Source organism: Dromaius novaehollandiae, chromosome 1 (genome assembly GCF_036370855.1).
Source record: "Dromaius novaehollandiae isolate bDroNov1 chromosome 1, bDroNov1.hap1, whole genome shotgun sequence".
NCBI classification, from domain to species: Eukaryota; Metazoa; Chordata; class Aves; order Casuariiformes; family Dromaiidae; genus Dromaius; species Dromaius novaehollandiae.
Window position 1 is genome coordinate 104,650,646 of NC_088098.1, and position 25,930 is coordinate 104,676,575.

The 25,930-nt window shown below is 36.7% G+C and overlaps 1 protein-coding gene across 4 annotated transcripts in view; it reads right to left on the reverse strand.

Annotated features, from left to right (window-relative positions):
- The window catches only part of CADM2 (cell adhesion molecule 2), a 675,129-nt gene that overhangs the window by 113,233 nt on the left and 535,966 nt on the right, over positions 1-25,930 (reverse strand). For all 4 annotated transcript variants that reach the window (XM_026093288.2, XM_026093287.2, XM_026093286.2 and 1 more), the window contains 3 exons: positions 16,141-16,293; positions 13,510-13,647; positions 7,706-7,876 (listed from right to left, as the gene is read on the reverse strand). In XM_026093288.2, coding sequence (XP_025949073.1) covers positions 7,706-7,876; positions 13,510-13,647; positions 16,141-16,293 — 462 coding nt within the window. The remainder of the gene's footprint in view (positions 1-7,705; positions 7,877-13,509; positions 13,648-16,140; positions 16,294-25,930) is intronic.

The following is a 25,930-nucleotide window of genomic DNA, read 5'->3' on the forward strand; positions in this document are numbered from 1 at the left end:
GGATGGCAACATCGCTGGCGAAAGAGGGCCCTTCCCTGCCACAGAGATGGACCGGACTCAGGTAGCCATGTGAGAAAATATCTAATATTTCCTCTATGAGCATCTAAGGATTTCAATAGCTGACAGATATTCACTGAAGTGTTGGAAATCCCTGCACACTTAAGCCTACAGAAATCATCTAAGATCATAGAGAGGGAGATTTTGTGAGAATCCAAGTTTCTGTCTGCATGTCATAGAAAACATGGCCCTATTGCTTTTTAATCAAAAAAAGTGGCTTTAATCAACAAGGCCATCCAGGTTCTTAGATGAAAATCAGGCAGAGAAACTCACCTGGAGAGCTAAGAGCCTGACTGAGGTCCAGGCTGCTTGTTCTCTAGAGGTAGAGTATATTCTGAAAACAATATTGCTGTAGCCAAGCCGAGGTGATCAAGATGCTGGATAGTATTTTACACTAACTACCTACCAACTCCAATTAACTCAGGATAGGAAGTATACTTCATTGATAAGGACATGTGTAAAAACAATCACTGGGACAGGACGGTGGTGGAGCAAAAAATCAGCATTCTTTGGCATCTGAAGCAAAAAGATTGTTCTTACAATGCCCTGAGTCCTGAAAAACCACTCTGAAAATTTTGTTGTGGGTTTCCCTCTGGTGTCCTACAATTCTGAACTGGCTTCCACTTAGGAAGAGGACTGGTAAGAGATGAGAGTCTGATAATGACTTAGTCACTTGCATGGAGCTTAGGATTTAGCTAGCTGTATGACGATAATTGGGGCTTGTTTCCTTAAGAAAGGGACACAGAAATCCTAAATTTGTTTGGTTCTCAGCTGAATCTAAGAACTCTAAAGAATAAAGCACTAGTCCCACAAAAACATTGGGAATTTATCAGTTTGGGGACAAAAAAACTCTGAGGTCTCCGAGGTGTCAGAATTCCCAACATTACTCTAAGATAAGATGGCTATATAGAGAGAGTAAATTGTAGTAATTTGGAATACAGAACTGCAAAGCCCCAGATGTGCATATCTCAAGGGAGTTCTTTCATTTACAGCCCTTGACAACCATGCCCTTGAAAAATTCAGGTCTTTTCACTGCATCAGCAGTTACAGGAGGATTGTTTATTTAATTTTATCAGCTAAAGATATCATTAGATAAGTATCTTCTCTGACGGCAAAGCCAAAATGCGAAATTCCAGTTCTTACCAGCCTTACCAGTCACCAGACTGCCTCAACATACACTCTGCCTTTATTTATTTGAGTTGGCACCTCATTACTCTACTTAGTTATCCACTTCCTGACTCTGGGAAATGATCGCTTGCTAGACTGTCCATATCAAAACCAAGGCAGTGTGAAATCATGCCAAATATTTCCAGATTTTACTTTAAGCCTGCGTGTCTTTGAGGGTGTCACATAGCATAATGGAGAGGGAGTCATAATCAAAGAGAATGACAGCACCACCACTGACCCAACACAAACACACACACACACACACATACACACAAAATCAGCATCAGTGAAGGAAATTTCTTTCAACTGTCCTGTGTTCTTTACTTCTCAAGAACATGTTCTCTGCCTAGACAGTACAAACCACTTTCAGAAAAGGAAATGTGCCCCTGCTCCTAAAACATGGGTACTGCCTAACCCCCGGGGAATTGTGGGAGCCACATCTCACATAAAAATGAAGCCCTTGAGGCCAAGAAGAAAGGAGGTAACTCATGCCAAAGTGCAAGACCAAAAAAGTTTTCTAAGCACAGATTGGTCTTGGAGAAAAATTAGTAAAGTCAGTAAAAAGAAAGCAGTACACTAAAAGAGAATTCACGTCTTACAGCTTAGTTGAACAGCTGAAACAAAAAAGTTTGCCTCAGCCAGTTGAAAGAAATGGAAGTGTGATGCGTATTCTATGCATTTATGGTACAGGAGGAGCATACGTAGGTGACAGAGGAGAGTGCTTCCCCTCAGACTTTATTACAGCTAAAAGGTGTCCAATTGTGTGTGCTTTTGGGTTTGCACACCCCTTCTGAACTACAAAAGACAACAAATCCATTGCTGAGAACATCACCCTGAATAACCACCTCTGATGTTTAAAAGGTAACTAATTTATTAGAAAGAAACAGAAGATTTAAGGAAGCCACATTTCTTCTGTAGCTATTATCCTGATGTGGAATTCTAACTGTTTTAGGCATTCTCCATAGACAAAGGGCCTAACAATCAGCTGTGCATGACCATTTCCTTCCCCTTTTTTCATATAATGCCTTCTTTAAACTAGTGCCCTATTTCTGTTGGGAATGTAAAATCGTACCAAATGTGTACATTTCGTACATGTACAAAAACCATGGAACTAGATAAGTAAAAATAATGGTCCAAACTCTCAGTGAGCAACAGCTAATGTGGCTGCTTGGTAAAGTTGCTCAGCTTTACACCAGCAGAAATTCTACACCCAGCCTGTTGTCAAAGAGATCGCTGTTTTTTTAATACAGCAGTAATCACAGTAGTGCTATGTTGTTACACACACACATACACAAACGCATGCTTTCCTACATGGCTGCGCAAGTGCATTGCTGATTTGCTTATCCATACTCTGAATTTTAGCTTTCTGCTTATTTAGTTCAAAATCAGTACAGGCATTTCCCAAACAGTAGCCAACAATCTCTTGGAATAACTTTAAGGAATACTCTGAATTTCAGATATTCATTGCAAATAAATCTAGGAACAACCACGAATAAAGAAACCGCATATTACGTAAACATTGTTGGAATAGCCTCTATAAGCAAGTTAGCTGATGGCTATAGACTTGTCAGACTGACAATTCACTGCACATCTGTGTCTGCCAATATAAAATTTACTCAAAATTGCCTCTCCAGACAGTTCTTTACATAACACGTATTTAACTTATTAGTGCTGTCATTTGGGAGCATGGTCAGCTTTTGAAGAAACTTTCAGTGTGTCTGCTAGCACAGATCACATCGCAGCTGCCATTTTAGAGTCATGATGATTAGGTCTGAAGTTCAAATGATTTGATTTCATTTTAGAGCTTTGGAAGTAGCCTCTAGGGCAGACTTACACAATCAATTTTTACTGAGGTCTGCTGGGTAATTTTATTGAAGTCTGAGAACTTTTACTGAGGTAAGGTAATTATCACTGGCTAATTTTACAGCACTCTTGTTCAGTAGGAAGCAACACGTTGGCTCCTGCTCAGATGAAACCTGCACAGAAAGTGAAGCATCTGCTTCCAAGACACACACCACATATCTGGGACATTGAGGAGGAATAAGCAGAATGAAGTCACGGTCTGGATCTGGACCAGAAGTGGTACTTGCCCTCAAATGTCTTCTCGGAGAGTATATGAGGACTTACAGTACATAATCCCATAAATATTTTACCAAGAGGCTTTCAAAATTGAACTTCTGCACCTGTGATTCTTTAATACAAAAACAAAAAAATGCACCCCTGTTTTAGTTTGAACACAGAAGTAAACAGTGAAGCCAAACATTCCTTTCAGATTTATATTCATCACTTACAAGAAGCACTTCCTAATAATCAGTGGCAGCTAGGCTGACAAGCAAACTTCAGAGCAAAGCCATGGGGGATGAGAGTCTATTTTAGGTTTACCGTTGACAGTAAGGGTCAGTGGAAAAATAAACTCAGCAAGCAGTGTCATGCCACCACAAACCTCGGCTGGCCAAGCATAAACTAAATTACAGCCAAATCTTTCAGCACAACAGAAACAACTGGGCAACTGGGCTGCCCTGAAGTGCAGAGACCATGACATATAGATGAACTGGACTAAGCACAAGTGAGGCATAACATAAATTAGTGATAAAGCAAGCTCAAAAGATTAGAGGAGCTAATTATCCCACAGCCTGGAGTAGAGTAACATCCAGATTATTTTAACATCTGAAGTCTGCAAAACTAATCAGGGAAGCCCTGTGACAACTGACACACTTTCCCAATATTTCAAGAACTGATCATGGTTTCCTTCAAGATATCCTTCTTTTGGTCAAACTGCAAGTTATAAAGGCAATCTCCAGTTCTGGAACCAACCATTCAAACAAAAAGAAAAGAACAGCAGAAGGGCTCAGAAGTTATTTTTATTATATATATGTATATTAGAGGAAAACTAAAAACTTTATCTTGACAGTTTTGTTCTCAGCTTCATGCCACATACTATAATACTACTGGTGAAAGCTGATTTGATTCCTCTGTCACACCAATAAAATGTAAGATTTCTGAGAGGGGAATAAAAAAGAATAAAATATACTCCATATTGATATCACTGCTAATGACAATATTGGTTTGAGTTTTCTGAAGTTTACTTTCTATTAAAGCCAATGATAAAATCAGCTTTGTGGAATTGTAGGCATCTCTACATCTCCCCATGGACTCATTACAAATATCCATTTTATATAGTCCCATCAGCTAGGACAGATTTAATTTTATTCTATCATTCACTAGACAGAAGTAAAATCCTGTCATTCCAACCATTCTGCTGTTTGCCTTTTTCTTTACCTATCATTCACTGGATACGGATATAATGCTGTAGTTCCTGCTGTTCGGTTGGCTTCCTTTTTCTTTGCTTTTTTGTTTTGATGAAGCTACATCTGTTTTGTCTACTGTCAGTAGGGCTAGTGCTAGAAAACAGAGTTTTTGCTTTCAAGCCTAACCATGGAGTGAAACCATACAGGACAGTAATGGCTAGATGATTTATTACTGTCCTTTATTTCTAACAGGGACTAGAAATATGCACTGGTTGATGGATGATGCACTGGTAATTCATAAGGACCATCCATGCACCAAAGATCACAGTCTTCAAATTTTAGGAGGGTGTTTAAAATCAAAGCATGCTTCTAGTGGGTGATGACAAATCCAGTGCATTTCTTCCCTATTAGCTGAAGTCCATCTGTACTGTTCTGTTTCAGCAGTTTAAGGTACCTGTTTATTGTTCTATTCACAGAGCTCTCTGCATGCTTGAAATGCCCCTGGGGCAATGCCGCACTGCTTGGCTGTGATTTCTGGGAGGATGCCTTTCAGAACACATAGCACGTCAAACTAACAAACGTTCATGACACCTCTCATGGTGTCTCATAATTCATTTGTGTTTCACCAGTACCATTTTTGAACTGCTCTCTGCTGGTACTGAGGATATATTGGGTCAGCCCACATTGGGTCCTGTGTGTATGATTCTCATTAATACAAATAGGATGTATCTTGTATGTTTGAAGTTGTACGAGTTGATGGATAATAGTGAGCAGCTTCCAATAACTGCAGCAATACCAGCTATCCTGGTGAGTAATACCAGGAGGCAGAATAGGAGAATAAAATCAAGGAGCTCAGCTCCAGTGCAACGCACTCCATTCAGAGTCTTTGGGATTGCTCCAGTAAATCATACTTCTGCTTTCTTTTCTTCCATGCTCTCTGCTGAACCATGTCTTTACATCCCTGAATTTTTCTTTTTCTGTAATTTTCTTTAGAAATTGGCCAGAATAAGGCTGCTGAGTATGTTGACCATGGAGTTGCGTGTGGTAAGGAAAAGCACATAACAGTTTTGGTCTTAGTCACCACTAAAAATATATTGTTTTCTCCAAAGTTTTAAATGGTATACCCACCCTCTCTTCTAAACCTATGCTTATTTTGGCACATTTCTCACTTATCTATCCCTGTATAATGACTCTATACCACAGCTGGAGAGTATTAAATTGATTGGTGGAAAATTAATGGAGCGAGCAGCAAGCATAAAGAGTCATTTTACTTGTGCAGTGTGGCTTTGATAAGTTGGCAGCCTGAGGGGGCAGCAACAAGAAGCATATTAGTAATTGTAAATGCTGTGTGCTGGCTGTCTTTATTAGAGAACTTTGCTGAATCCACAGAAGAGAGAGAAAGGTCTTACTCAAAAATAAAGCAACAGGCAAAGAGGAAGATACACCCTGCTGCTATTTAGCAAGGTAGTCTCTTGCTATCTAGGGTACAAAAGAGAAGGAAACTATGAGTATTCAAGAAGCTTCATATATGGGAAGCAATAGAAAGGTTTCTTTGCTTTATGATCATCATACAAATCAGAACCTTCACCTTGAATCACATTACATTGCAGCCACTGTGACTCTGTTTAAACTTTCTATAGCTCTCCTGTTTCTGTATCTACTGATCCATCCAATTTGGTTTATCTCCTGTGCTGCCAACATCTTGAGCAGGGCATTGGAGGAATAGCAAGTGAATTGGAAATGAAGGCACAGGCCAGCTCAGTGGCTGATGGTTGTGGGATTTGAGAATTCAAGGAAATAGAACTACTAAAGATTCATGTCTCTAGTACAGATGCCATTTGAATATGTTTGGGGAGGCAAGTATTTAATAGCTAAGTTTGTGGAGAAAGTCTTTGCTCTCAGTCAGTAAAATGAAAGGTAGAATATATCTGAAAAGTTATTTTCAGTATACATTACATATGGATTGTAATCCATAGCCTCCTCATTTTCAGACTTTTGCAGATGACATTTTTAGCAATGCCTGTCTGCTTCTATGCATGCAGTGCTTTTGTCATCAGTGAATTTTACATATGCTACAAGTCTTAGCTGCCTATAGAAATGTCCTCTGTTTAGAAGCAAGTAATATGTGCCAGCAATCCTTGACATGGTATCTTGGGAGCTAGCTGCAGTTACTGGAAGCTTGTCTGCTTTATGGACCCTGCTCCAATGCATTAATGGCATCACTTGCAAAAATAATAGGTTCATAGAAACAGATCTATGAAAGGTCTCTTTCCTTCACTTATGCTGATGACATTTTGCAGATGCCTGTTTCCTCCAGCTGGCAATCAAGTACAGGTGTTCTGCAAAAGTCCAAACATAGGTACAGTGAAAGAAGGTGGTTATAGAGCAAGTGAATACGAAAATGTCATCTGATTTTGAAAAGGTGTTCTCCTGAGTGCCTCAGACTTTGTAAGTGAAAAAGTGACTCAAAGGACAACGTGACTTTGAAGTAGGGCACACAGATACACTGGCAGGCTTATTCAACTGTGAAACAACGTATTGTAGAAATGCAGTAATTAGAGAACAGAAACTGAATACTTAGGAATACAGGTATAAAACATCACATGAACAAACTCATTGTGGATTGATTTTACTTCTTGCCTATTTTATAAGAATTCTGGAAACCTCCAGTTCCAAAAAAAGTCTACTTGAAAAAGTAAGTCATTATACAGAGACAGAAAACAACTGAAGTTTATCCAGAGTAACATCCTGTAGACAAGTCCTAAAAACAAATTCTAAAAGCCTTTTTCTCATAGACTCCTGTTTTTAACAGCATTACACAGAGTTTCATTAGCAGGATGCAAAGTTAGTAATGCAGTCTGCTTCAGACTTTGTTTCTTCATAACCTTGTTCTATGTTTCTAGGATATTTTCAGCAAAATTGTGAACTACTATGACATTGATGTTAAAGACCTCTTTGAGTTTGCTAAAATAATGACCAAAAATCACAAATGCATTTCCTATCATTTCTCAAATCTAACCAGGAACTCTGTCCGTTAGTCTTTTCACCGGTAAAGCTCTCTTCCACTTTTCTAGAGTTACTCCTGTAAAAACAACACAAAATTAAGCTAAAAGTTACCTACACTCACTGTACCAGAGGTTTTTGTTTCTTCCTAACAATTTTCCCACAATAGAATTTTTCTCAGAGGCAAAACAAAACTATAAAAACAAACATATATAACGTGCATTACTTACAGTGTATTTCTAGAACCTGCATTGCTATCTGAGGTGTAGAGTTTAGGGACTCATGGTCTACTCTGCAACTTACAACTGCACCATCATCATTGCGATCTGCTAGGAAATCCAGCGTGCTGCTGACTGTGAATGTTTTACGATTTGCATCTTCTTCTTTTAAATATTTAACATCTGAAAGAAAAATAAACAAACAATTTTCTCTCCAATATTTTTAGGAAAAATAATCCAACATTAGAGAGCTACATTATCTACTAAATTTATTTGAAAAAATCTCTTTCATCTCTATATTGATCTCTTTAAAACAAAAGTTATTATACTATAGTTATTCCACAATTTGCTCCTGCCGTCAAAGCAGGAGATATACAGAAAAAAAAAATTCAAAATTGGCTAAATGATACTGCACTTAGAGGGAAATTCCTTTCATGGTTCTCTCTCATATGTTTAGGTCTCATTTGATATAAACGTTCTCTGCATTTCATTAGAAACGCATGGTCTCCTCCCACCCTCACTCCCCTTAAGTATTCACAGTGTCACTAAATGTTAAATTTTCTAAGTCCATGCTTATAATCTTTGCTAGTAAGGCAATACATGAATATCACTGAAGCCAAGTGAACTGAAGCTGCATATAGTCACATTAACCCTGTGCTTATTTTATTCATTGCTTATTCTTGTTTGGCTAGAACTAAGTTAAATTGTGAACAAAACTAACCCAAAGTACAGACATCAATGGCAACAAACAATTGTAAATAATCATCATGTCATAGTAGTTAATGTAATCTACAGACAAGTCCCAACCACACTGGAAGTAAAATTATTCAAAAGATATCTTTCATTTACTGCTTGGTATTATGCTAAATTGGCCTACTGTTTTTGTGTAGATCTAGTAAGGTTTTATCCAAGTTGGTGCTGGGTGCCTACAGGTTCAGAGACTGTATACTCAAGAAGCACTCAACCCTGTTCAAGGTTAAGGTTCAAATTCAGAAAGTCTCATTGTAGGGCACACAAGTTAGCTCAGAACTGAATATCCAAAAAACATGACATTTATTTTAAGAAGTTATCATGTATTAACTCTAATATTAGATCTCCTTACACATATTTTAGAATTGTTTTACTTGGTTCCCAGCTACTTATATTAACCACTGATTTTGTTTATTTCCTCAAAATATTGATTAGTTACAATGATGGCTTTAAAAGATTTATATATAGATATATAAACACGTATATTAAATTCCACTGAGATTGCATTTATCCTCTGTGTCCTAATAAAAGGAAAAGAAAATGTGAGAGACTTCAGTTTTACAAATTACACTAAGTCCCATTAGAAGAGATGACCTAAATAAAATTTCCATGAAATATCAATTTTAGAAAGCAAATCTTAAATGGTTTAAGCTACTTCCTTTTAGGTTAAAAGTATCTCTGAAATCAGAAAGACAGTCTTTTTCACTGTCTCCAGATAGATGAAGAGGCCACATAGTTATACAATTTCAATTTTTCCCTAAGAAATAATTACTTCCTGTACACAATCATTTTTCTGCATGTTGGTTGCTCAGCTTTAAGCAGATTTCAATTTCTGCCAAGGTGACTATTAAGATTTAAGGATCAAAAGGTGAGAAAAATATTGACCAGGACTAAAGTAAAGCTGTTATAATCAAAAAGCAAACACCTTTGCTAATATTTAAAGCAAATATAGGAGATTTTTTTCCAGAAGTTAGGGTCCCAAGTTTAATAATAATAAGCACCTATATAAACAGCCCTCCATCCGTAAGTAAGGCACCCACCCCAGTGCTTAGTAACTTCAGGTAGAGGACAGACAGCTCCTGAAAACATCAACAACTTTAATCTCAGTGACAGCTAATCCTTTAGAAAAACAAAACCAATTATTTAATTTGCTAAATAGACATTTAGAAGCTTTCCTCTAGACATCTGTTTTTTGGAAGAGCTAACTCCTTAATTACCTCTGTAAACTTAACGTAAGCCCACCTGGTTAAAGTAGCAGTAAAGATGAGGCAGTGTGCATATTACCATATGCTAGCATTTGGAATGTTTACCTAGGGTTTTTACAGGATCTGTAAATATGTCTATGTTAGCCCATGTTTTTTTCATTTATTTTCTTGCTAGTCCTCTCTCTCTTAAATAATTACCCTTAAAAGCAAAAAAAAAAAAAAAAAAAAAAAAAAAAAAAAAAAAGGAAAAATATCCATTACAGAGAAATATTCATATTCTCTGGAATTCACTGCAATCAAACAAGTAGGGGATTGTCTAGATAAAAAGGAGCTTTGCAGTAAAGGAGTGGGGGTCCTGAGGACAGACTGAACATAATTAAAGAGTGTGTCCTTACATGGTTGAAAGCTAAAAAATGACTGGACTGCATTCGTAACAGCATAGCCAGCAAGGCAAGGGAAGGGGTTATTCTCCTCTATTCAGCACTTGTGTGGCTGCACCTAGAGCACACCATGCCCAGTTTTGGGTTCCCCAGTACAAGAAAGACACTGGCAAAATGCAGTGGGTTCAGCAGAGGGCCACCAAGATGGTCAGTGGCTGGAGCACACAAAGTACAAGGAGAGCCCAAGACAGCTGGGCTTGTTCAGCCTGAAGAAGAGACAATTAGAAAGCGATGAAACTGCTGTCTGCAAGTACATGGCCATAAAGAACAAAAAGCCAGACTCTTCTCAGTGGTATACAGCAAAAGGTGAGAGACTACGGACAAAAGTTACACCAAGGCAAATTCTAATTGTACATGACAAGATACCTATACATAAAAATTCTTCACAATAAGGGCTTTCAAATACTGAAACATTGCCCAGAGAGACTGTGAAATCTCTGTCCTTGGAGGTTTTTCAAAACTGAACTGGACGAGGCCTTTAGCAACCTGTTCTAACCTTTGAACAGGAGTTGGACCAGATAATCTCTGTGGGCCTCTTCCAACTTATACTACTCCACGATTCTCTCAGACAGATGTAGATACAACTGTTTTGCGGCTGATACTAGTTTAAGTTAAGTTAGTTAAGATAAGGAAAATAATATAAATTAAACATCTATCATTTATTTTTCGTTGACAACCACTCAGTGCATACCAACAGTGCATACGCACAACATCTATATAGAAACACTCATCTTTTCAAAAGATACTTTTCCTGCTTTTACAAGGCAAATATGATTTTTGATTACTTTTAAAATCAAGTTCTGCCATGAAATGGCTTTTCTCTCTTTTCTGTTTTCTCTCTGTTTCCTTCTCCTTTTAGGTGTTTATCAAGACAAAAAGTTCAATACCTCTCTGAATGCTTTGCATATACTAAAAATGCATAAACTCACTTAAAATGTCTTAATTTCTTATTACAAAATCAACTGATACGCTCTTATTTATTTCTGAGGCCCAATTTTGCTAGAAGGAAAAAAAAGAAAATCCATTTAAAAAAATTCCTGAAACCTAAAAGAAAAGGTTTTACATAATACTATTGAAGTAGCATATAACAAATTTTATGGCAAAACCAGACAATTTTTATACAAAAGTTGTGCATTTAGCTTCTCCTATATTTGTACTTTTCTTAATCTCCTTTTAGAAATGTCAACAAACTGGAGCAGGTAGGACCTAAGAGAAATGACTAGAGTGTTCAACTGCAGATAGCTTTGTTAATTTGGTACCTATATGAGAGACAGAACACTAGAGTAAAAGGCATAGTATCCAGTACTTCACATTTAGACTCTCTTATTATTAACATTTACTCTATCATACAGTATTCTTTTACCAGATAAGGATTCTTTTTTTGACTAATAGCAATGGGGCTACAATTTTAGAATGGCTTTTTTCCCCTTTGGTGCAACTCTGAACTCAATGCATCATTTATATTCTTTTGCACCACGTATAATATACTGTAACACAATTGGATTTACTGGTGCTAGACAGACGAACTCCTAACCTTTAATGTCAGCTGCATTAGCATATAATTTCATATCTATTTTCTCAGATTTATCATTTCACCTTTTGCAGTGCACAAGCTATTGTAACTTCTGCTGATGCCACCACAAACTGGTTAGGTTATTTTATTTCTAACCTTTGTGAAAATGGCAATGTGCTCTTCAGAAGACCTAGAAAACTAAACTGCAATGAATGTGTTCAGTGCTCTCCTCTCATTTCTGTTTTACTCTTTCACTGCTCTTGTTCACACATCTTTTTTGTCTCCCTCTCCCCCTTTCTTTTAAACCACCCCTTTAAGAAATGTTGAGAACAGCATGTTAGTTGAAGACTCAAATCACCAATTTGCCTGCTTGGCTTCAATTACATGTCAGCTGAAAGAAAAGGCAAAGTTATTACACCAGACTGTAAGATACAATCTTTAAAAAAAAAAATCTTTTGAGATGTATTCCTTCTTCCTACGCATACCAGACCAGTGGTTCTCTAAAAGTATTAACACTACTTACAGTTATTTTCAGTCTTTACATTTCTTTAACATTTTCATCCTGTCATCTCTTCTGTATGACAGGATCTCTGGAATGCTGTGCCATATGTGTTAGCTGTGCTGTTAAATCCTTCTTTTTAATTACGTTTGACAAGGTGCTACTTTTCTGTCAGCAGTTTCCTTAGAGATCTCCCAATGGCTGGAAAGAATGGGTCTCTGTTTCCCTATTTCTTTTCCTTGTTACAAAAGTTCAAACACATTTCAGATGATTGGAGCCTAAAGTTCCTGCCTGTCTCCAGTAACACTTATCCGAATTAAGAGACAAAGCAGATATTTTTTAAAAAAGTTTTTTTAAATAACTACATAGAAAAGTTGGATTTCCAGTAATTTACTGATTTACTCTTACAGCAGAATGAACAGAGGTGACATGAACAAATACCAATATCTTACCTGTTTTATTCATATATGCTATAATGGGCACCTCAGCTGTTTGCAGTAGATATAACTAAGCCTTCCCTTATAGGAAGGCTATCCCTATTCGTTCACCAAAAGGGATTTTCAACTATCCTAAGCTTTATAAGAATGTGGACTAGAAAAGTTAGTTTTAAATCTAGAACACACACAGTGAAAGAGAAGACAGAAAAGAAGTACCAAGCTTTTACATGCAATTCTTGCCTAATTCGCTGCATCCTCAAAGCAAAGTCCTTGCTTTCAGCTTTGGTTTTAGTCACCCAGTGACTTTTTCAGTTACAAAAACCTTTGTGCAACTCCCCTGGTCCCTGAGAAGTTATTCTAACCTTCTCTGAAGCCCATCTTCTCCCTGCTCCTCCCAGCAGACTCTCAGCACCCTTGCCTCAGCTACAAGCTCCCTGTTCCCTGCTGAGACTCCCTCAGTTGGTACAACCTGAGTCTTCCTCACCTGAGCAGGCTCAGTAGTGCCCCTGTGGGAAGTGCAATCTCCTGTGTCTTCCAGATTGTTCTACCTCACCCAGTCACTTCACTTAGAGGAGCATAACATAAAACTGGCAACTGACCAAATAAGACATATGTCATAGTGCATGGGCAAAAAGGAATGAAAAGGTAAAATATCTTGGGTGAGTGGGATGACTGTGACAACAACAATTCTGTAAAATGTTTTCCTATGAAGCATCACAGTTGAGTTTAGTATGCTGGAAAGAGTTCAGAGCAATTCAAAATATGTTTTAACAGCTTGAAGAAAAAAAATAAAAAGCTAGTTATATGGCCGCTACAGCAAATTACAATCAATTCCTTAGGTATGTACTATCATTGATTCAGTAACACTTTTCTATTAACCACAGTTTTTACAAAAGTATATTTAAAATGTAATTCTAAATAATGCATAGTTTTGACAATTGGACCATATTATGTGAAAGTCCTTTTAAATACCTTTAACTTCTTTGTCATTCTTGAACCATCTGATATCAGCTGCTGGTTTACTCCCAGAAGTCTTGCATGTTAGCTGCATCCTCTCTCCCTCCATAACTGGTGAAGTAAATCCAGTAATTTGTGGTTTCTCAGGGACACCTAACAAGCAAACAAGTAAAATGTCTCTGACATTGCCAACTGATTCCGTAAATATATTACCAACTAAATTTCTTCATATACTCCAAATTCTGGAAATAGAATAATTAGTTCCTTGTCTTCTATCAAAATTGGTATCACTGAATCCTGTTTCCTATTATAAACGTAACTGTCAACCTGAACTGTCGTTGATTCTAAAGAATTTCAGAGAACAGATACTATCTAGTTTTTTTAAGAAAACAAGATTATTTTGTACTTTAAAACTTTATCTTCTTTCTTATATCCTGTATTTTCTGCATTCAGGTCCAGTCTGACTTGCTATTACTAGGTTTAAACTGGTCTGTATAGTAAGCAGGATGACAAAGTATATTAGAAGTACAATTATGAAAATAAAACAAAGCTAGCAACAAAAAGCTGAACTCATCTGAGTTCAGAAGAAATGATCAAGCATGAATTGTGAAGATTCTAACACAAAAATCCAGGAGAAAAGGCAGGATGAAAAGAAATACAGGAGTTTCTTTATATTCAGAAAACACGTAATGAAATAACCAGCAGCTATCACACCATCCATTGGCTCCAGAGAATTCTTTAGCTGATACAGAGTGCTTTGGAAGAGGCCTTATGATCACAAAATACCATACACACAATATTACATTTGGAAAGGGTTGTTTTTCAATAAGCCATGGAAGATTTTAAGTAAGAAATTCTGAATAGAATTGGGAATATTTAATCACTGCATGCATAAAACCATTTGACTTTGGAAAACACAAGAATAACTTATTTTAAGATGATTCTAATGATTGTAATTTTAAAAGCTCTGAAAATATCATTAAGGTTAGAACTTGCATCTGAAATGTTTTGATGAATTCATATTTGTGGCTAGATAAAGGAATCAGTCACAGTAATTGATCCTGTGTCCTGTATTTCACAGTTTGGTTTGTTTACATCTCTTTTCGAAAATGAGAAATAATGTACATAAAAACCAAGCAGCAGTACCTATCACAGAGGACATTTCTGTAATAAATCTACTCCTCTCTTTCAGGATGTAAAATAGCATCTACTATAATACCTTGACACTCAAGTCTTCTAATCTGTATCAGAGCAGTCAAAGAAAAGATCATTAGCCCATAGATAGTTTATCTGATTAGAAAGATGTAATATATTTCAAAGGAAAACATCCCATTCTCAGGTAGAATGTGTTTTGAGATTTGAAGTGTTATGTTGAAACAGAAAATTAAAAATACAAAATGAAAGAAGAGAGGTTTCTTAAACCTTGTAGCTTGCCTTCTTGGACAGAAAATCGCTGATGTTGGGAAAAGTTCATTAAAAAAAACAAAAACAAAGGTAAAACTAAATGGACTGTAAAAGATCAAGTTATTTTGATTAACAAAAATTGGCTAGATTTTTTTTCTGTCACTGTAACACCTTTCTATGTCATTCTGCCATTTAAAAGGTTGAGCCTACTCAGCTATTGTTTAGATCATGAGATGAATCTCTACAGGAAAAAAAAAAAAGTAATCTTAGGCAGTTGTTATTCCAGAATACTCTGCTTTGAGTGGGTATTTTTTGTCCTTAATAGCAAACTTGTGAATATTTTTGTAAAATAGTCTCACAAGGACAGAAAGACAGACATATTTCATATCCTATGCACAAAACCAATTCCCTGTCTAGATTAAGGTTAATATTACTGGCACGGAGAATATCTTACATTAGTCCTATTAATTCAACTGCCTGCCTGCCTGTCTATTAAAAAAAAAAAAAAAAAAAAAAAAAGAGTTAAGTTCAGGGACAAAAAAGGAGACAGGAATAAAAATCTCTCTTTAAAATCATATAACCTTTTAGGTACACAGGTGTGTTTCAATGACCTATAGCAATTTCAGCTGACCGGGCTACTGACATTCATAGAATCATATAAAGCTTCAAGCAGAAACTTTATTTCCTGGGCATCTCTACAAATCTCTTGCTTTTCTATGTGTATCTATAACCTTTGGGAAAACAGCAGAGCATTTAGAGGGTAAAGCATAAAAGAAGCAGCAAATATAGTGAAAATATGCACTTTATAGACAGAAAAAGAAAGCGAGATTAGCCAAGAAAATGCTCAGCTTTGGAAAACCTATAAAGCTCTAAAGCCTTTTTTGATTTCATGCTTTCTAATTTTCTCCCCTCTGCTCTATACAGTACAGTGTTAGGAGATGAACCTTCTTCACCCTTTTGGTGCTTGGGAAGTAGAGCTTATGTCCATTTTACGGAGCACTCATACTGTAGTATTTGTGTGCTCTGTAATTCATTATCCCGCCACAGCACAAACAATAAGAGGCGTGCTACTTTTCAGCACAACACTCTGAATATAATCAATGACAGGAAAATAAGATTGCGTATTTACATGCATCTTCTGCTAAACTTTAGAAAAGTTCATTCTTATCATAATATGCCAAAGCTTGAGAAGTCTAAACACTTGCTTCTTTAACATTGGTATGCTCAGTCATTTATACTCACCAAGAACGGTAAGAAAAGCCTTGGAAGTTTTGACAGGCATAGTAAATAAAGAGCAGGTGTACTGCCCTTCATCCGACAGAGACACATCACTGACGCTGATACTCAGTTCATGCCACGAAGCTCGAACCAGCTCAATTCTGTTGTCCCTCAGAGCTGAAAAACAAAAATTCATATGCCGTAAGGTACAAAAGAATACATCAACAAAGCTTGGTATCTTGCAGAAGAGGCTCTATTTCACTTAGTGAAATCACACTCTCGAATACAGAGATGTGCCTACAGTTATCTTTAAGCATACAGTTTTGCTGTCTTTATGGAATAAGTTTCCAGATTTTATCAAGTTTCAGAACAGGGACCTAAATGGCTCATAATGTATATAAACCTAGAATCTAACTGGCTATTGTTACCTTTATTCTTTCTCTGAAAAAATAAGATTGATTCTTGAAATAGTCATATTTTTTATTTTACCCCTTTGTCCACTATGCTATAAATAACATCACAGGAGATCTAAGTGTTGAGTCACTGATTTAGTTAGTCTCCTAAAAGAAGAAATTCTCATGTTTGATCTGGTGGTATTTAAGCTTATTTCACTCTGTTTTTTTATTTTGTCTCTGATAGCTTTGCTCAGGGCCTAAACTAATTCCTTCCTAAAAGCATTTTTTCCCATGTATCTACAAATTTGGTACCATTTTCAGAATTCTGTTTCCTCAACTAATAAACTATATTTTCAGCTAAAGAAGTGGAGTGTTACATAGCTTAACTGTTCTCACATCCATTACTAATAAGATTGAATAGGAACACAGGTGTCTTGAACAGTCTAAGGGTATTTCTTACTAGGAATATATTGAAAGTTCTCTATATATTTGTAATACTTTTAAAGATTTGATGTAACTGAGTACAGTGGCTTTAGTTTTTTGATTATGACTAAAAATCTGATCTGATATGAGAAAATCCTTTGTAACAAACTTTTGTTTGAATGAAACCTTTGAGGGAGGAAGAGCAAGGACCTTACTCAAATTCAAAATGTTACTTTAGCTAATACTATAAAAATTTTAAATATTTTAAAACTTGTATTTAGGTTAACCCACATTTTTCATTTAAAATGGTTGAAACATTCCCAAACATTCCATTTTTTGGAATTAAGCTGTTTCAGAAATCCACATATATTAAGTCTTTCTGTAGCATAGATATACCAGTCTCAGAAATAAGTGAGCACTGCTACTCTCTTATGTGAACAATATAAAAGCCTCTGTAACTCAGAAAGTTCTGCTGTATACCTTTAGATTCAAATCTTTTATCTGAGAGTATTTGAATCTTCACTGCAATGTTTTTTACAGTAAGCCTCTGAAAGTCAAAGTAAAATGGGACTATTATAATTACTGGGAGACCTGCATTTTGATTTGTGAGATGATCCAAGATGCACAGTTGCTAAGGCTGTTCTCACTCACCTCTTTCAAAAGGCTCCAAAGGCTCTTAAATTTCTGTTTCACCTAACGTTTATATCTGTCCAGTGGTAAAAATGAAGCTTTACCGTGGTTCTTGTGCTACTAAATCTGGATGTTTCTACATTATTGCAAGGCTATCTAAGTGCTGTCAGTATGGGAAGACTTGCACCAAAATTAGCAGCTACAACAAAGTTTCAGCAAAAATGTCATTTGAACTGGTTCTCGTCTAAGGCTGCTGTTCGGGTTCCTTTACAATGACTTCAAGCTGAATTTATTGGTTATTTCAAGGCAGGTCAGCAAAAGCTTAACTTCTTTTTTCCAGGTTTCCATAACTTAAAGGTGACAGCTTAAGCAGACCTCACATACAAGCATGCCATAAGCTGCTCCAAGGCATATCAAAGTGGCTGAGACTGTGGGTAATGGACAACTACCAAAAATATCTGAGACACTTTCTGGCATCCTACCATAGCAAAAATAAACAATTATATAATACATATTGCATGCAATTAATAAATAATGATGGAAAATAGGTGGAACATTTAAGTAAATAAGCAAACAAAACAAAGCCACAGACTGAAAAGCAATATACTACCAATATGCTGATATAAGAACCTGGGAAAGCAAGCTCAAGAAAACAAGAAGTACATCGAAGCAAGCTTCTACCAACACAAGCTTGCAAACACAGCTGATGGCTTGCAGCTTTACTGGGCAAAAGTGTTCACAACAGTGAAGCTGTTGCTATCTTTGAGTAGTTAGATGGAGACTTAGAATTCATTTCTCAGCATTTCAATTCTAGTCAGACATAAACTGAGTAGACATAAGAATGGTAGTTTATTTCACATTATTGACCTCTAAAGAAAATTTTTATTTTCAGAATGACCCAGTGCTTCCAAATGGTTTGATTAACACACCCAGATATATAATTTGGATAACAGTATAGGAAATTTAAAAAAAACCCAAGTACCTCATAATTTGAAAGTGGTGATTTCTGCCTCCACTGAACCAGAAATTATGTAAAATATAATGCAGTATATCATCTTACATAATACTGTATTTTGTTATAATTTTCAGTTGTCACTGCCTCATGATTATTGGGTAAAAAGTGCCCCTGATAAAGATTTATGTAGCTGTTAAAATATTTTCCAACAGATGTAGCAATGTGCAGAATGTCATGCACTAAAAAGAACTCTAATATATTCTGCTAGAGCACAAATGGTCTACAGATGATGCCAGGAGCAAAGCATTTCTTGTAGAGAAAAAGCAACCAGTGAGATACGAACCAACTGCATCAATTACATCCCTACTGCTGCCTTCCCTTATTTCTTCCCCTCCACACCGTTTTCAACCTTTGTACAACATAAAAAGCCCTAGCTCAGTGAATTTTCTGGAAAATTGGTAAAAACAACCACTGATCAAGAACTAAGATCTGACATACCAAGGTTCAGCCTGGAGTGAATTTTTATTGAAAGCACAGAAAAAAAGTGTTTTATAATGGAAATACCAACACAGAGCCTTTGCAAACATGCTGCAAATAGCACCCACATAATACTCTTTTGCAGGAAATCTGTTTGTCAGGAGCATTTTTATAAGTGCCAAGTCTAAATGCAATTAATAATCTGTGCCTTCAATTCCAAAGATAAACTTCTGTTAGCTTCCCTGCCTACAGAGATTTGAGAGCAACCCATTAAAAAGCCTCCAGGGTTATTCCACAGACATGGCTAGCACTTGCATGGACTCTTGGTAGGATTTCATTTTCAAGCTTTATTCCTATCCTATTGAAGTAATAAACAACACTATATATATATTTTTAGAAAGCCATAAATTCCTGCTATGAAACTGATAGTTGTAATGGATGTCAGAACTGGTTTGTTTCCATTTTCTGTGCTAGGTTCTACCTTTCGCTAAAAGGGTGAAGTTGGATCACAGAGGGCTGCCCATCTAGTCCTGGCTCCTGGACTCTGGCTCAGCAGGATCCCTGCGGAAGAGGGCGAACACTCCCTCCAAGAGCAAACGGCTGACCTGCAATACTGGGGAAGCCAAGAGTGCATCTAGCGAGCTGTCAGTCTCCAAGTGGAGGGGCTGACAGGAGCAGAGTCTTGCGCATGGCAGACTGTAACCTGCCACCAAGCCTGGCTGCTGGAATAAAGAAGCCTGCGGAGCCTGAATAGCAGCCGGCTACTGAAAGGTATCAGCTGGAAAGCAAAAGCTTGATGGAGAGCACATACTCCTCAAGAAGCTGGTGGAAAGGAAAATTTGTTTACAACCCTCTGCATTCAATCCATCTCGGCAGATCTGAGTTCTGCTTGTTTAAAGAGCAACCTTGGCCTGTTTATTACTTTATATTTAAAGCACATGATCTTCAAAAGCATTTTGCAAGGCTTTTCTTTGTAGTGAGAGTTGCCCAAAACAGGACAATTTTACAAGGTTCAAGCCTACTCAAGGTTCTATCGTAGCAGTATACAGTAAATAAAGTATCATGAAGTAAAATACAAAATATTCTCTCTCATTTAATTAACAATCAAAAGCAAGAAGTAGAGCATGTAGAGGGCCATCCTGCATGAATGTGGAACTTGGTACACACTAAGAAATAGGCTTCTGATGTACTGAAATGTCCATGCATTGTTCAATAGCCACTGCAGTGAATATTTCTAGCTCCCTGCAAAAGTTAACAGGAAACACCAAACTTGTGTTTAAAGTGTCTGTCTCATACTAAAATACAGCTACTTTATTGTACTCAAGTGACAGTATTTATTCCTCCACCTTTTAAAAAGGCTATCTTAATATCTGCATTAGTATTCCACATGTAGTTTCTGAATATTATTTCTTATTTATATTGTGGTAGTGAGTAGACAGCCTATGCGTGAACAAAAAGGTCAGTTTTGCCCCTAGAGACACTACATGCTCTGTCTCTACTTGACTTGCATCATGCCCTAGCCTCATTCCTATCTCTGCTGGCTCTTGTAGAACCTCCTCTGGAAGCTCGTCCTCTTTCCCATTCCCCACTTTGCAGGAGGCCAACAGACTGTTTTAGCCTCTTTGGGGGGATTTTCACTTACATTCCAGAATCATTACCTTAACAGCTTGTACACCTGTATTTTTACATGCTACAGCAATGTTAGAAAAATAAATGGTAAATAAGCAGAGTTTGACACAGATATATTTAACTTCCATGAAATATATCTAAAACAAAACAGTAAGAATCAATACCACCAGCAGCCAGCTTGTCCTTGCTGGAATCTTGCATAGCAAGCACTTACACAAAAATGTAAGATGCAATGGGAAACAGAATTGTAGAGTAAGTTCCAGTACATCCTTAGTGCATTAGTAGTTTTTTGTAATTCCTAGACACATATGATGTAGCTAATTTGCAAGGATATGAAATAATTATGCATAAAATACTTCTTCCTAAACAGACACACTTCATTTATTTTACCTGTCATTCCCTTTTTCTATGCAAAAAATTTTCTCTTAGAATGTTTTCTGAGACAGAAGATATTCCTTACAAGCAACCATGATAATTTGCACATCTTATGTTATTATGAGTAAAAGACAGTGTAGTGTATTTCAGCTGCATTAATTAGGAAGTATTAAGACTGGCAAATATTGCAATCAACTGGTCTCCTTGTCCACAGTTTTATAAAACTATATTTTATTTTTTGCACAAAATAGTATAATGATCATATGTAGTGAAACCTTGTGAGAGGAATTAGATCAAAAACAGAAAAGAAAATTAGACATTTGTATTATGATGGAAAAAACACTTGCATTTCATACTGGAAGGAAAAGACACCTGGACTTTTTAGATACAGTAGCCACAGAGCAGTATCTGTAATCTTATTTCTCTAAAGAGACTACATCTTAATAGTATTTGGAATCAAATATTTGAACAATGGAGAAAAAACAAACAACAAAACGCCAAATCCTCCAGAGTAATTTGCAGATGTTTTGACAATACTAACTTGACATCTGCTGCCATCCTGGGATTCACTCAACAAAATTTCTTCCTTATGTTGGAGATGTTCTCTCTATCATGGGAATAATTTAACTATTAGTTGGAACCGGAAAGATTTCTGATCCTGTACAGGACATGCTGAACTCCCAGAAATTAAATGCTATGAAACTGAAACAAACACTCTCATTTCTAGATTCCAGCCTTCCAAATGCAGTAATACCATCAAATCTGAAACAGTTTTCAAGGGATTTATGCTTTGTTCCCAGACATACCTGGGAAGCCTTTTGCTACATTCCTAATGAAGTCAGTATTATCAAAAGGCCTACAAAGATGATCCACAGAACTTGCCGGTAGTTGTGCATCAAAATCTGTCAGACAGGTTACAGACCACCACCACCACCACCACCTAATAATAATAATAATAATAATAGTAATAATAATAATAGGAAGGAGTAGATGGAAATAAACATTCAGACTATTACATTTTTATCAGTGTGTTGTATCTTGCCTAGCTTTCTCAGCCCTCATCCTTTCATGACATTCCTCTTGAATTACTTTAAAAAATTCATGTACTCATTCGACTGCTGCTGCATTAATAATTTGTCCATTTCTCAACTGATATGCAGTTTTCTAGTGTTTCTTTATCCTATCTATCATGTAGGCAGTTGAATGATATCAGATCTCCTAATATTTTAAAACTTCTGAATTATTTGTACGTGGAAAGAAAATACCTTTTTTCCCCCCCTTTTCCATTTGTAGTCATGCAATTTGATTATCCTCGTATGAGGATGGATACCAGGCAAGGATGGCACTGTGGTTATTTAGAAATAATATGTTTTCTATTCCTATTTCTGCATGTGGTGAGGCCATTTTTCTCTCACATCAGAGATGAACTCCATAGTTTGGCTTTGTGAAACTATCACTTTCATTCTTATTACTAGCTGATCATGATTCCAACAGAGTCCAAAGGTCAGAAAGAGCGATGATCTCTTAATTACCCTAGAGTCATGACAGATTTCAGCACTGGGACAGAAACATTGAAATTGAGTCTATTTTCAAAGCTAATGCTAATGTACTAAGAAAAGCACTTGATAACACATTACAAGTTCCTATATAACCTATTAGACTGTTCAACATTTGTACCAGTTGGAGTCCTTTTCAAGGTGACATCATTTCTAAGAAAAATGAGAGGAAATAACAAAAAACGGAGATCACAATACTGTGGACAGGTCGTTGACTGACTGGCTGTGGAACGGTGTTCTAATTTGTAGATAAATGTTGATTTTTTCCCCATTAAGAAAATGATTAGTAACAAAGATGAGTTCAAAAGGACATTCTTGTGAGTGAAAAGACGCATCTTTTACACTTTTGTGTCACTCAGATGCTGCTGGTACTTCAACCTCACTGAATTTTTCAATTCATTCATGCAATTACTGAATAAATTCAGGGTACCACTGGGTTTCACAGAAGGTGCTAAGTATATGGTTTCTGAAATGGAAAAACAACAACTCATAGCAATCTTGGGAGATTAGTTTTACAGTCATTCCAGGGCATTTCTATTTCTCTCTGAACCCTGCTAAAGTACTTGGTAATCAACAGGAAGGAACAACAGGGTCAACAGAAATATACTTCTCCTACCTCTAATCAGATGTTGGTCATCTTCCAGAGCAAGTAGCAATGCCTCTACTTCATGCTCTGGCTTGCAATCTAAGTAAGAAAAGACTCGATTTTTTTCAGCTGAGAAATGCTGCAGGGAATTGTTTTTAATTACCTAACTTAGAGAACAGTGTTCAACAGCAGGCTGCTTTCTCCTTTTTATAGTCTTTGGTTTTGTTGCGTGTTGGATAATGTATATGTCAAGGAGCACAGCAAACTCCCTTCATTAGAAGAGGCATTGACAGTTTTGCTGAGAGAAGTGTCTTGCCTGTGCATGCTGACTGCCCTGAAAAGGCCAAAGAACTGGGGACCCAGAACCCGTCAGTACGACCTCATCTGTCGTGTACCAGGGTAGGCTGTATTTAAAGAACAGTTTTACTTAGATGCTTCTTAGGAAAATCCAAACAGTAAGGTAATTCCTTTAGTGAAACAACAATTCTTAATTTCCTCTGATCTTGATAGAATGAGAACAGTTTAAAGTGACTTACAATCTTGAAAACATCTGCAAAGTATAGTTTTGCCAACTGTTGCCATCTGACAATAAAAGGCCAGGATAATTATATGCCACTCGTGAATGGAACAAGCTCGGTAAAACTTTCATGTTTGCCAGATATTCTGCACTGAGTGACACTGTCTCTCAAAACCTTCTTCTGTGTCTTCCTCAGTTTCTCCCTTCTTAGGGCATTCAAGGAACAATAGGCAAAACAAGATGAGAAGCTTGCCTCTTAGGGTGCTTATATCCTATATTGGCTATTTCTTATATTAAAGAGACATTATCCTTATGTTCTGCTTGCCTTTCAGTGTCATGAGGTCTACATGTATTATCTTAGGAGGTCTGAAGACTGCCCCACTTTCAAGTAAGAAAAAGTTTCAAGCCCTTCCAAAATATGTAGGTTTTGAATTATGAAGAAGTTTTACGATTTTAGCATATTGCAATAATGTTTAACTGTACCTCCAAAACTAAAATAAAAATCACATTAGTCAGGATGAAACATTGTCTTGCATCTGGTTCCTTTTGCAAAGGGGAATTACAAGATTTCCTGTTATACTAATGCAACTGGACATGAGCCACAGCACAGTAGCCCAGGAAATCTTTAAAAATCATGCTTTGCAAACACGCAGCTGCAAAAATTAAAATTGCAGAATGATCTGGCAAGGTTAGCAATGGTCAAAATTAAAGTAAATGAGATTCAACAGATAAATGTCATGCTTAGAGATGATGATCTTGTATACCAAGTTGGAGACTGATATTTTGAAAGCAGTAGTGCAGGAAAGAAGCCTGGAGGATTACAGAGGAAATCATTTAACTATATGTTCAAATGTAGCACTACTACAAAAAGGTGAATCCTATTCTGGATTGTACTTATACTAGCAATTACAGCAAAAGAAAAAAAAGGATACAGTATTCTAAAACTACATATATCAAACTGTGCTATATATTGTAAATTACAGATAGGAGCAGGCTCTCAGTCAGGGAGGCAATTTCTGAAGGTCTATTAATAGAATACTTACCACATAAATAATACTATGAAAGTGAAAATAATATAATGGAGACCTACAGTAACAGTCCACACCTATCGGAGATGATACTAATAGGAATTAGAAAAATAATTACTTTTTCTATAATTTTGCAGGATAATAGGGAAACGCAAAACAGTATATTTCTGGCTAAATAACAATTCATTTTAAGTGAGAAGTATTAGATAATGACAAACTGGAATTGAAGTACAAGAGGTAAATAAATACTAATCCCCTTGCAAACTAAAACAAAGATAAGCAGATTTCCAAGTTTGTTCTTCTGTGAAGACCGGATCAAGCAATTTCTCCTCACGCTCCTGATGTTGATATTAGTCATTATGTCAACAATGCTTAAATGATTGCTGACCAAGGTAGAGTTAAGCTTGTTTAAGTATTGAAAACTGTCTAGCCAAACAGCATAGAGCTCTACCAAGACAGACTACATATTTTAAAGAACATCAGTTACAATATACTCACATTTTCTTGTTTAAAAGACTGCCCTTTTACAGTCACTGCTGGTGACCCTCATGCACTGGCTCTAGTCAGCTTTGGGTGGAAGGAATCCTAAAGGGTAGGGAATACAGAACAACTCCGAATTGTACACACTTAGCACAGCTGGAAAATCCAATTTCTCCTCAAGTTTGCCCAAGTACAGGTTTTCTATATGTATCTGCAGCAGATCATGTCTTAAGGAAGCTGCAGAATTGAATCATACCTGAATTTCTCTAACCTTATATTGGGAAATTACAGTTTTGCTCACTCACTGACTAATATACATACTGAAAACAAGTTTTTAGTCCTATGAATAAGCAATACTCATGGTAGAGTCATATTTATGGTACTGCTTCAAACTTCTTGAAAAGTCAAAGTCAAATTTCTAAAGAACAGTATGATCCTGCTCAAATACATTCTACTCGCCACTACCTAATGATACAACTGTGAGAACAGCTATAACGTGCCCCAATATCTTTTTGCACTTCTTTCTTTGATCATTCCTGTAGATGCATAAATTAACATCGACCTCCCTGAAGCAGATGGCTGCACTGGCTAGACATGCAGTAAAAATATTCATTCTTCCTAACTATGTCTATATCAAGAAGTCAGACTCTCAAAACTCCTGCTGCAGTCAGTGGAGTGAGATCGCTTCCTCCAGAGGCCACTTAAGAACAGGTCACTGCCTTGAAAATGTTACAGATCCTGAACAAAAACAAACACACAAATC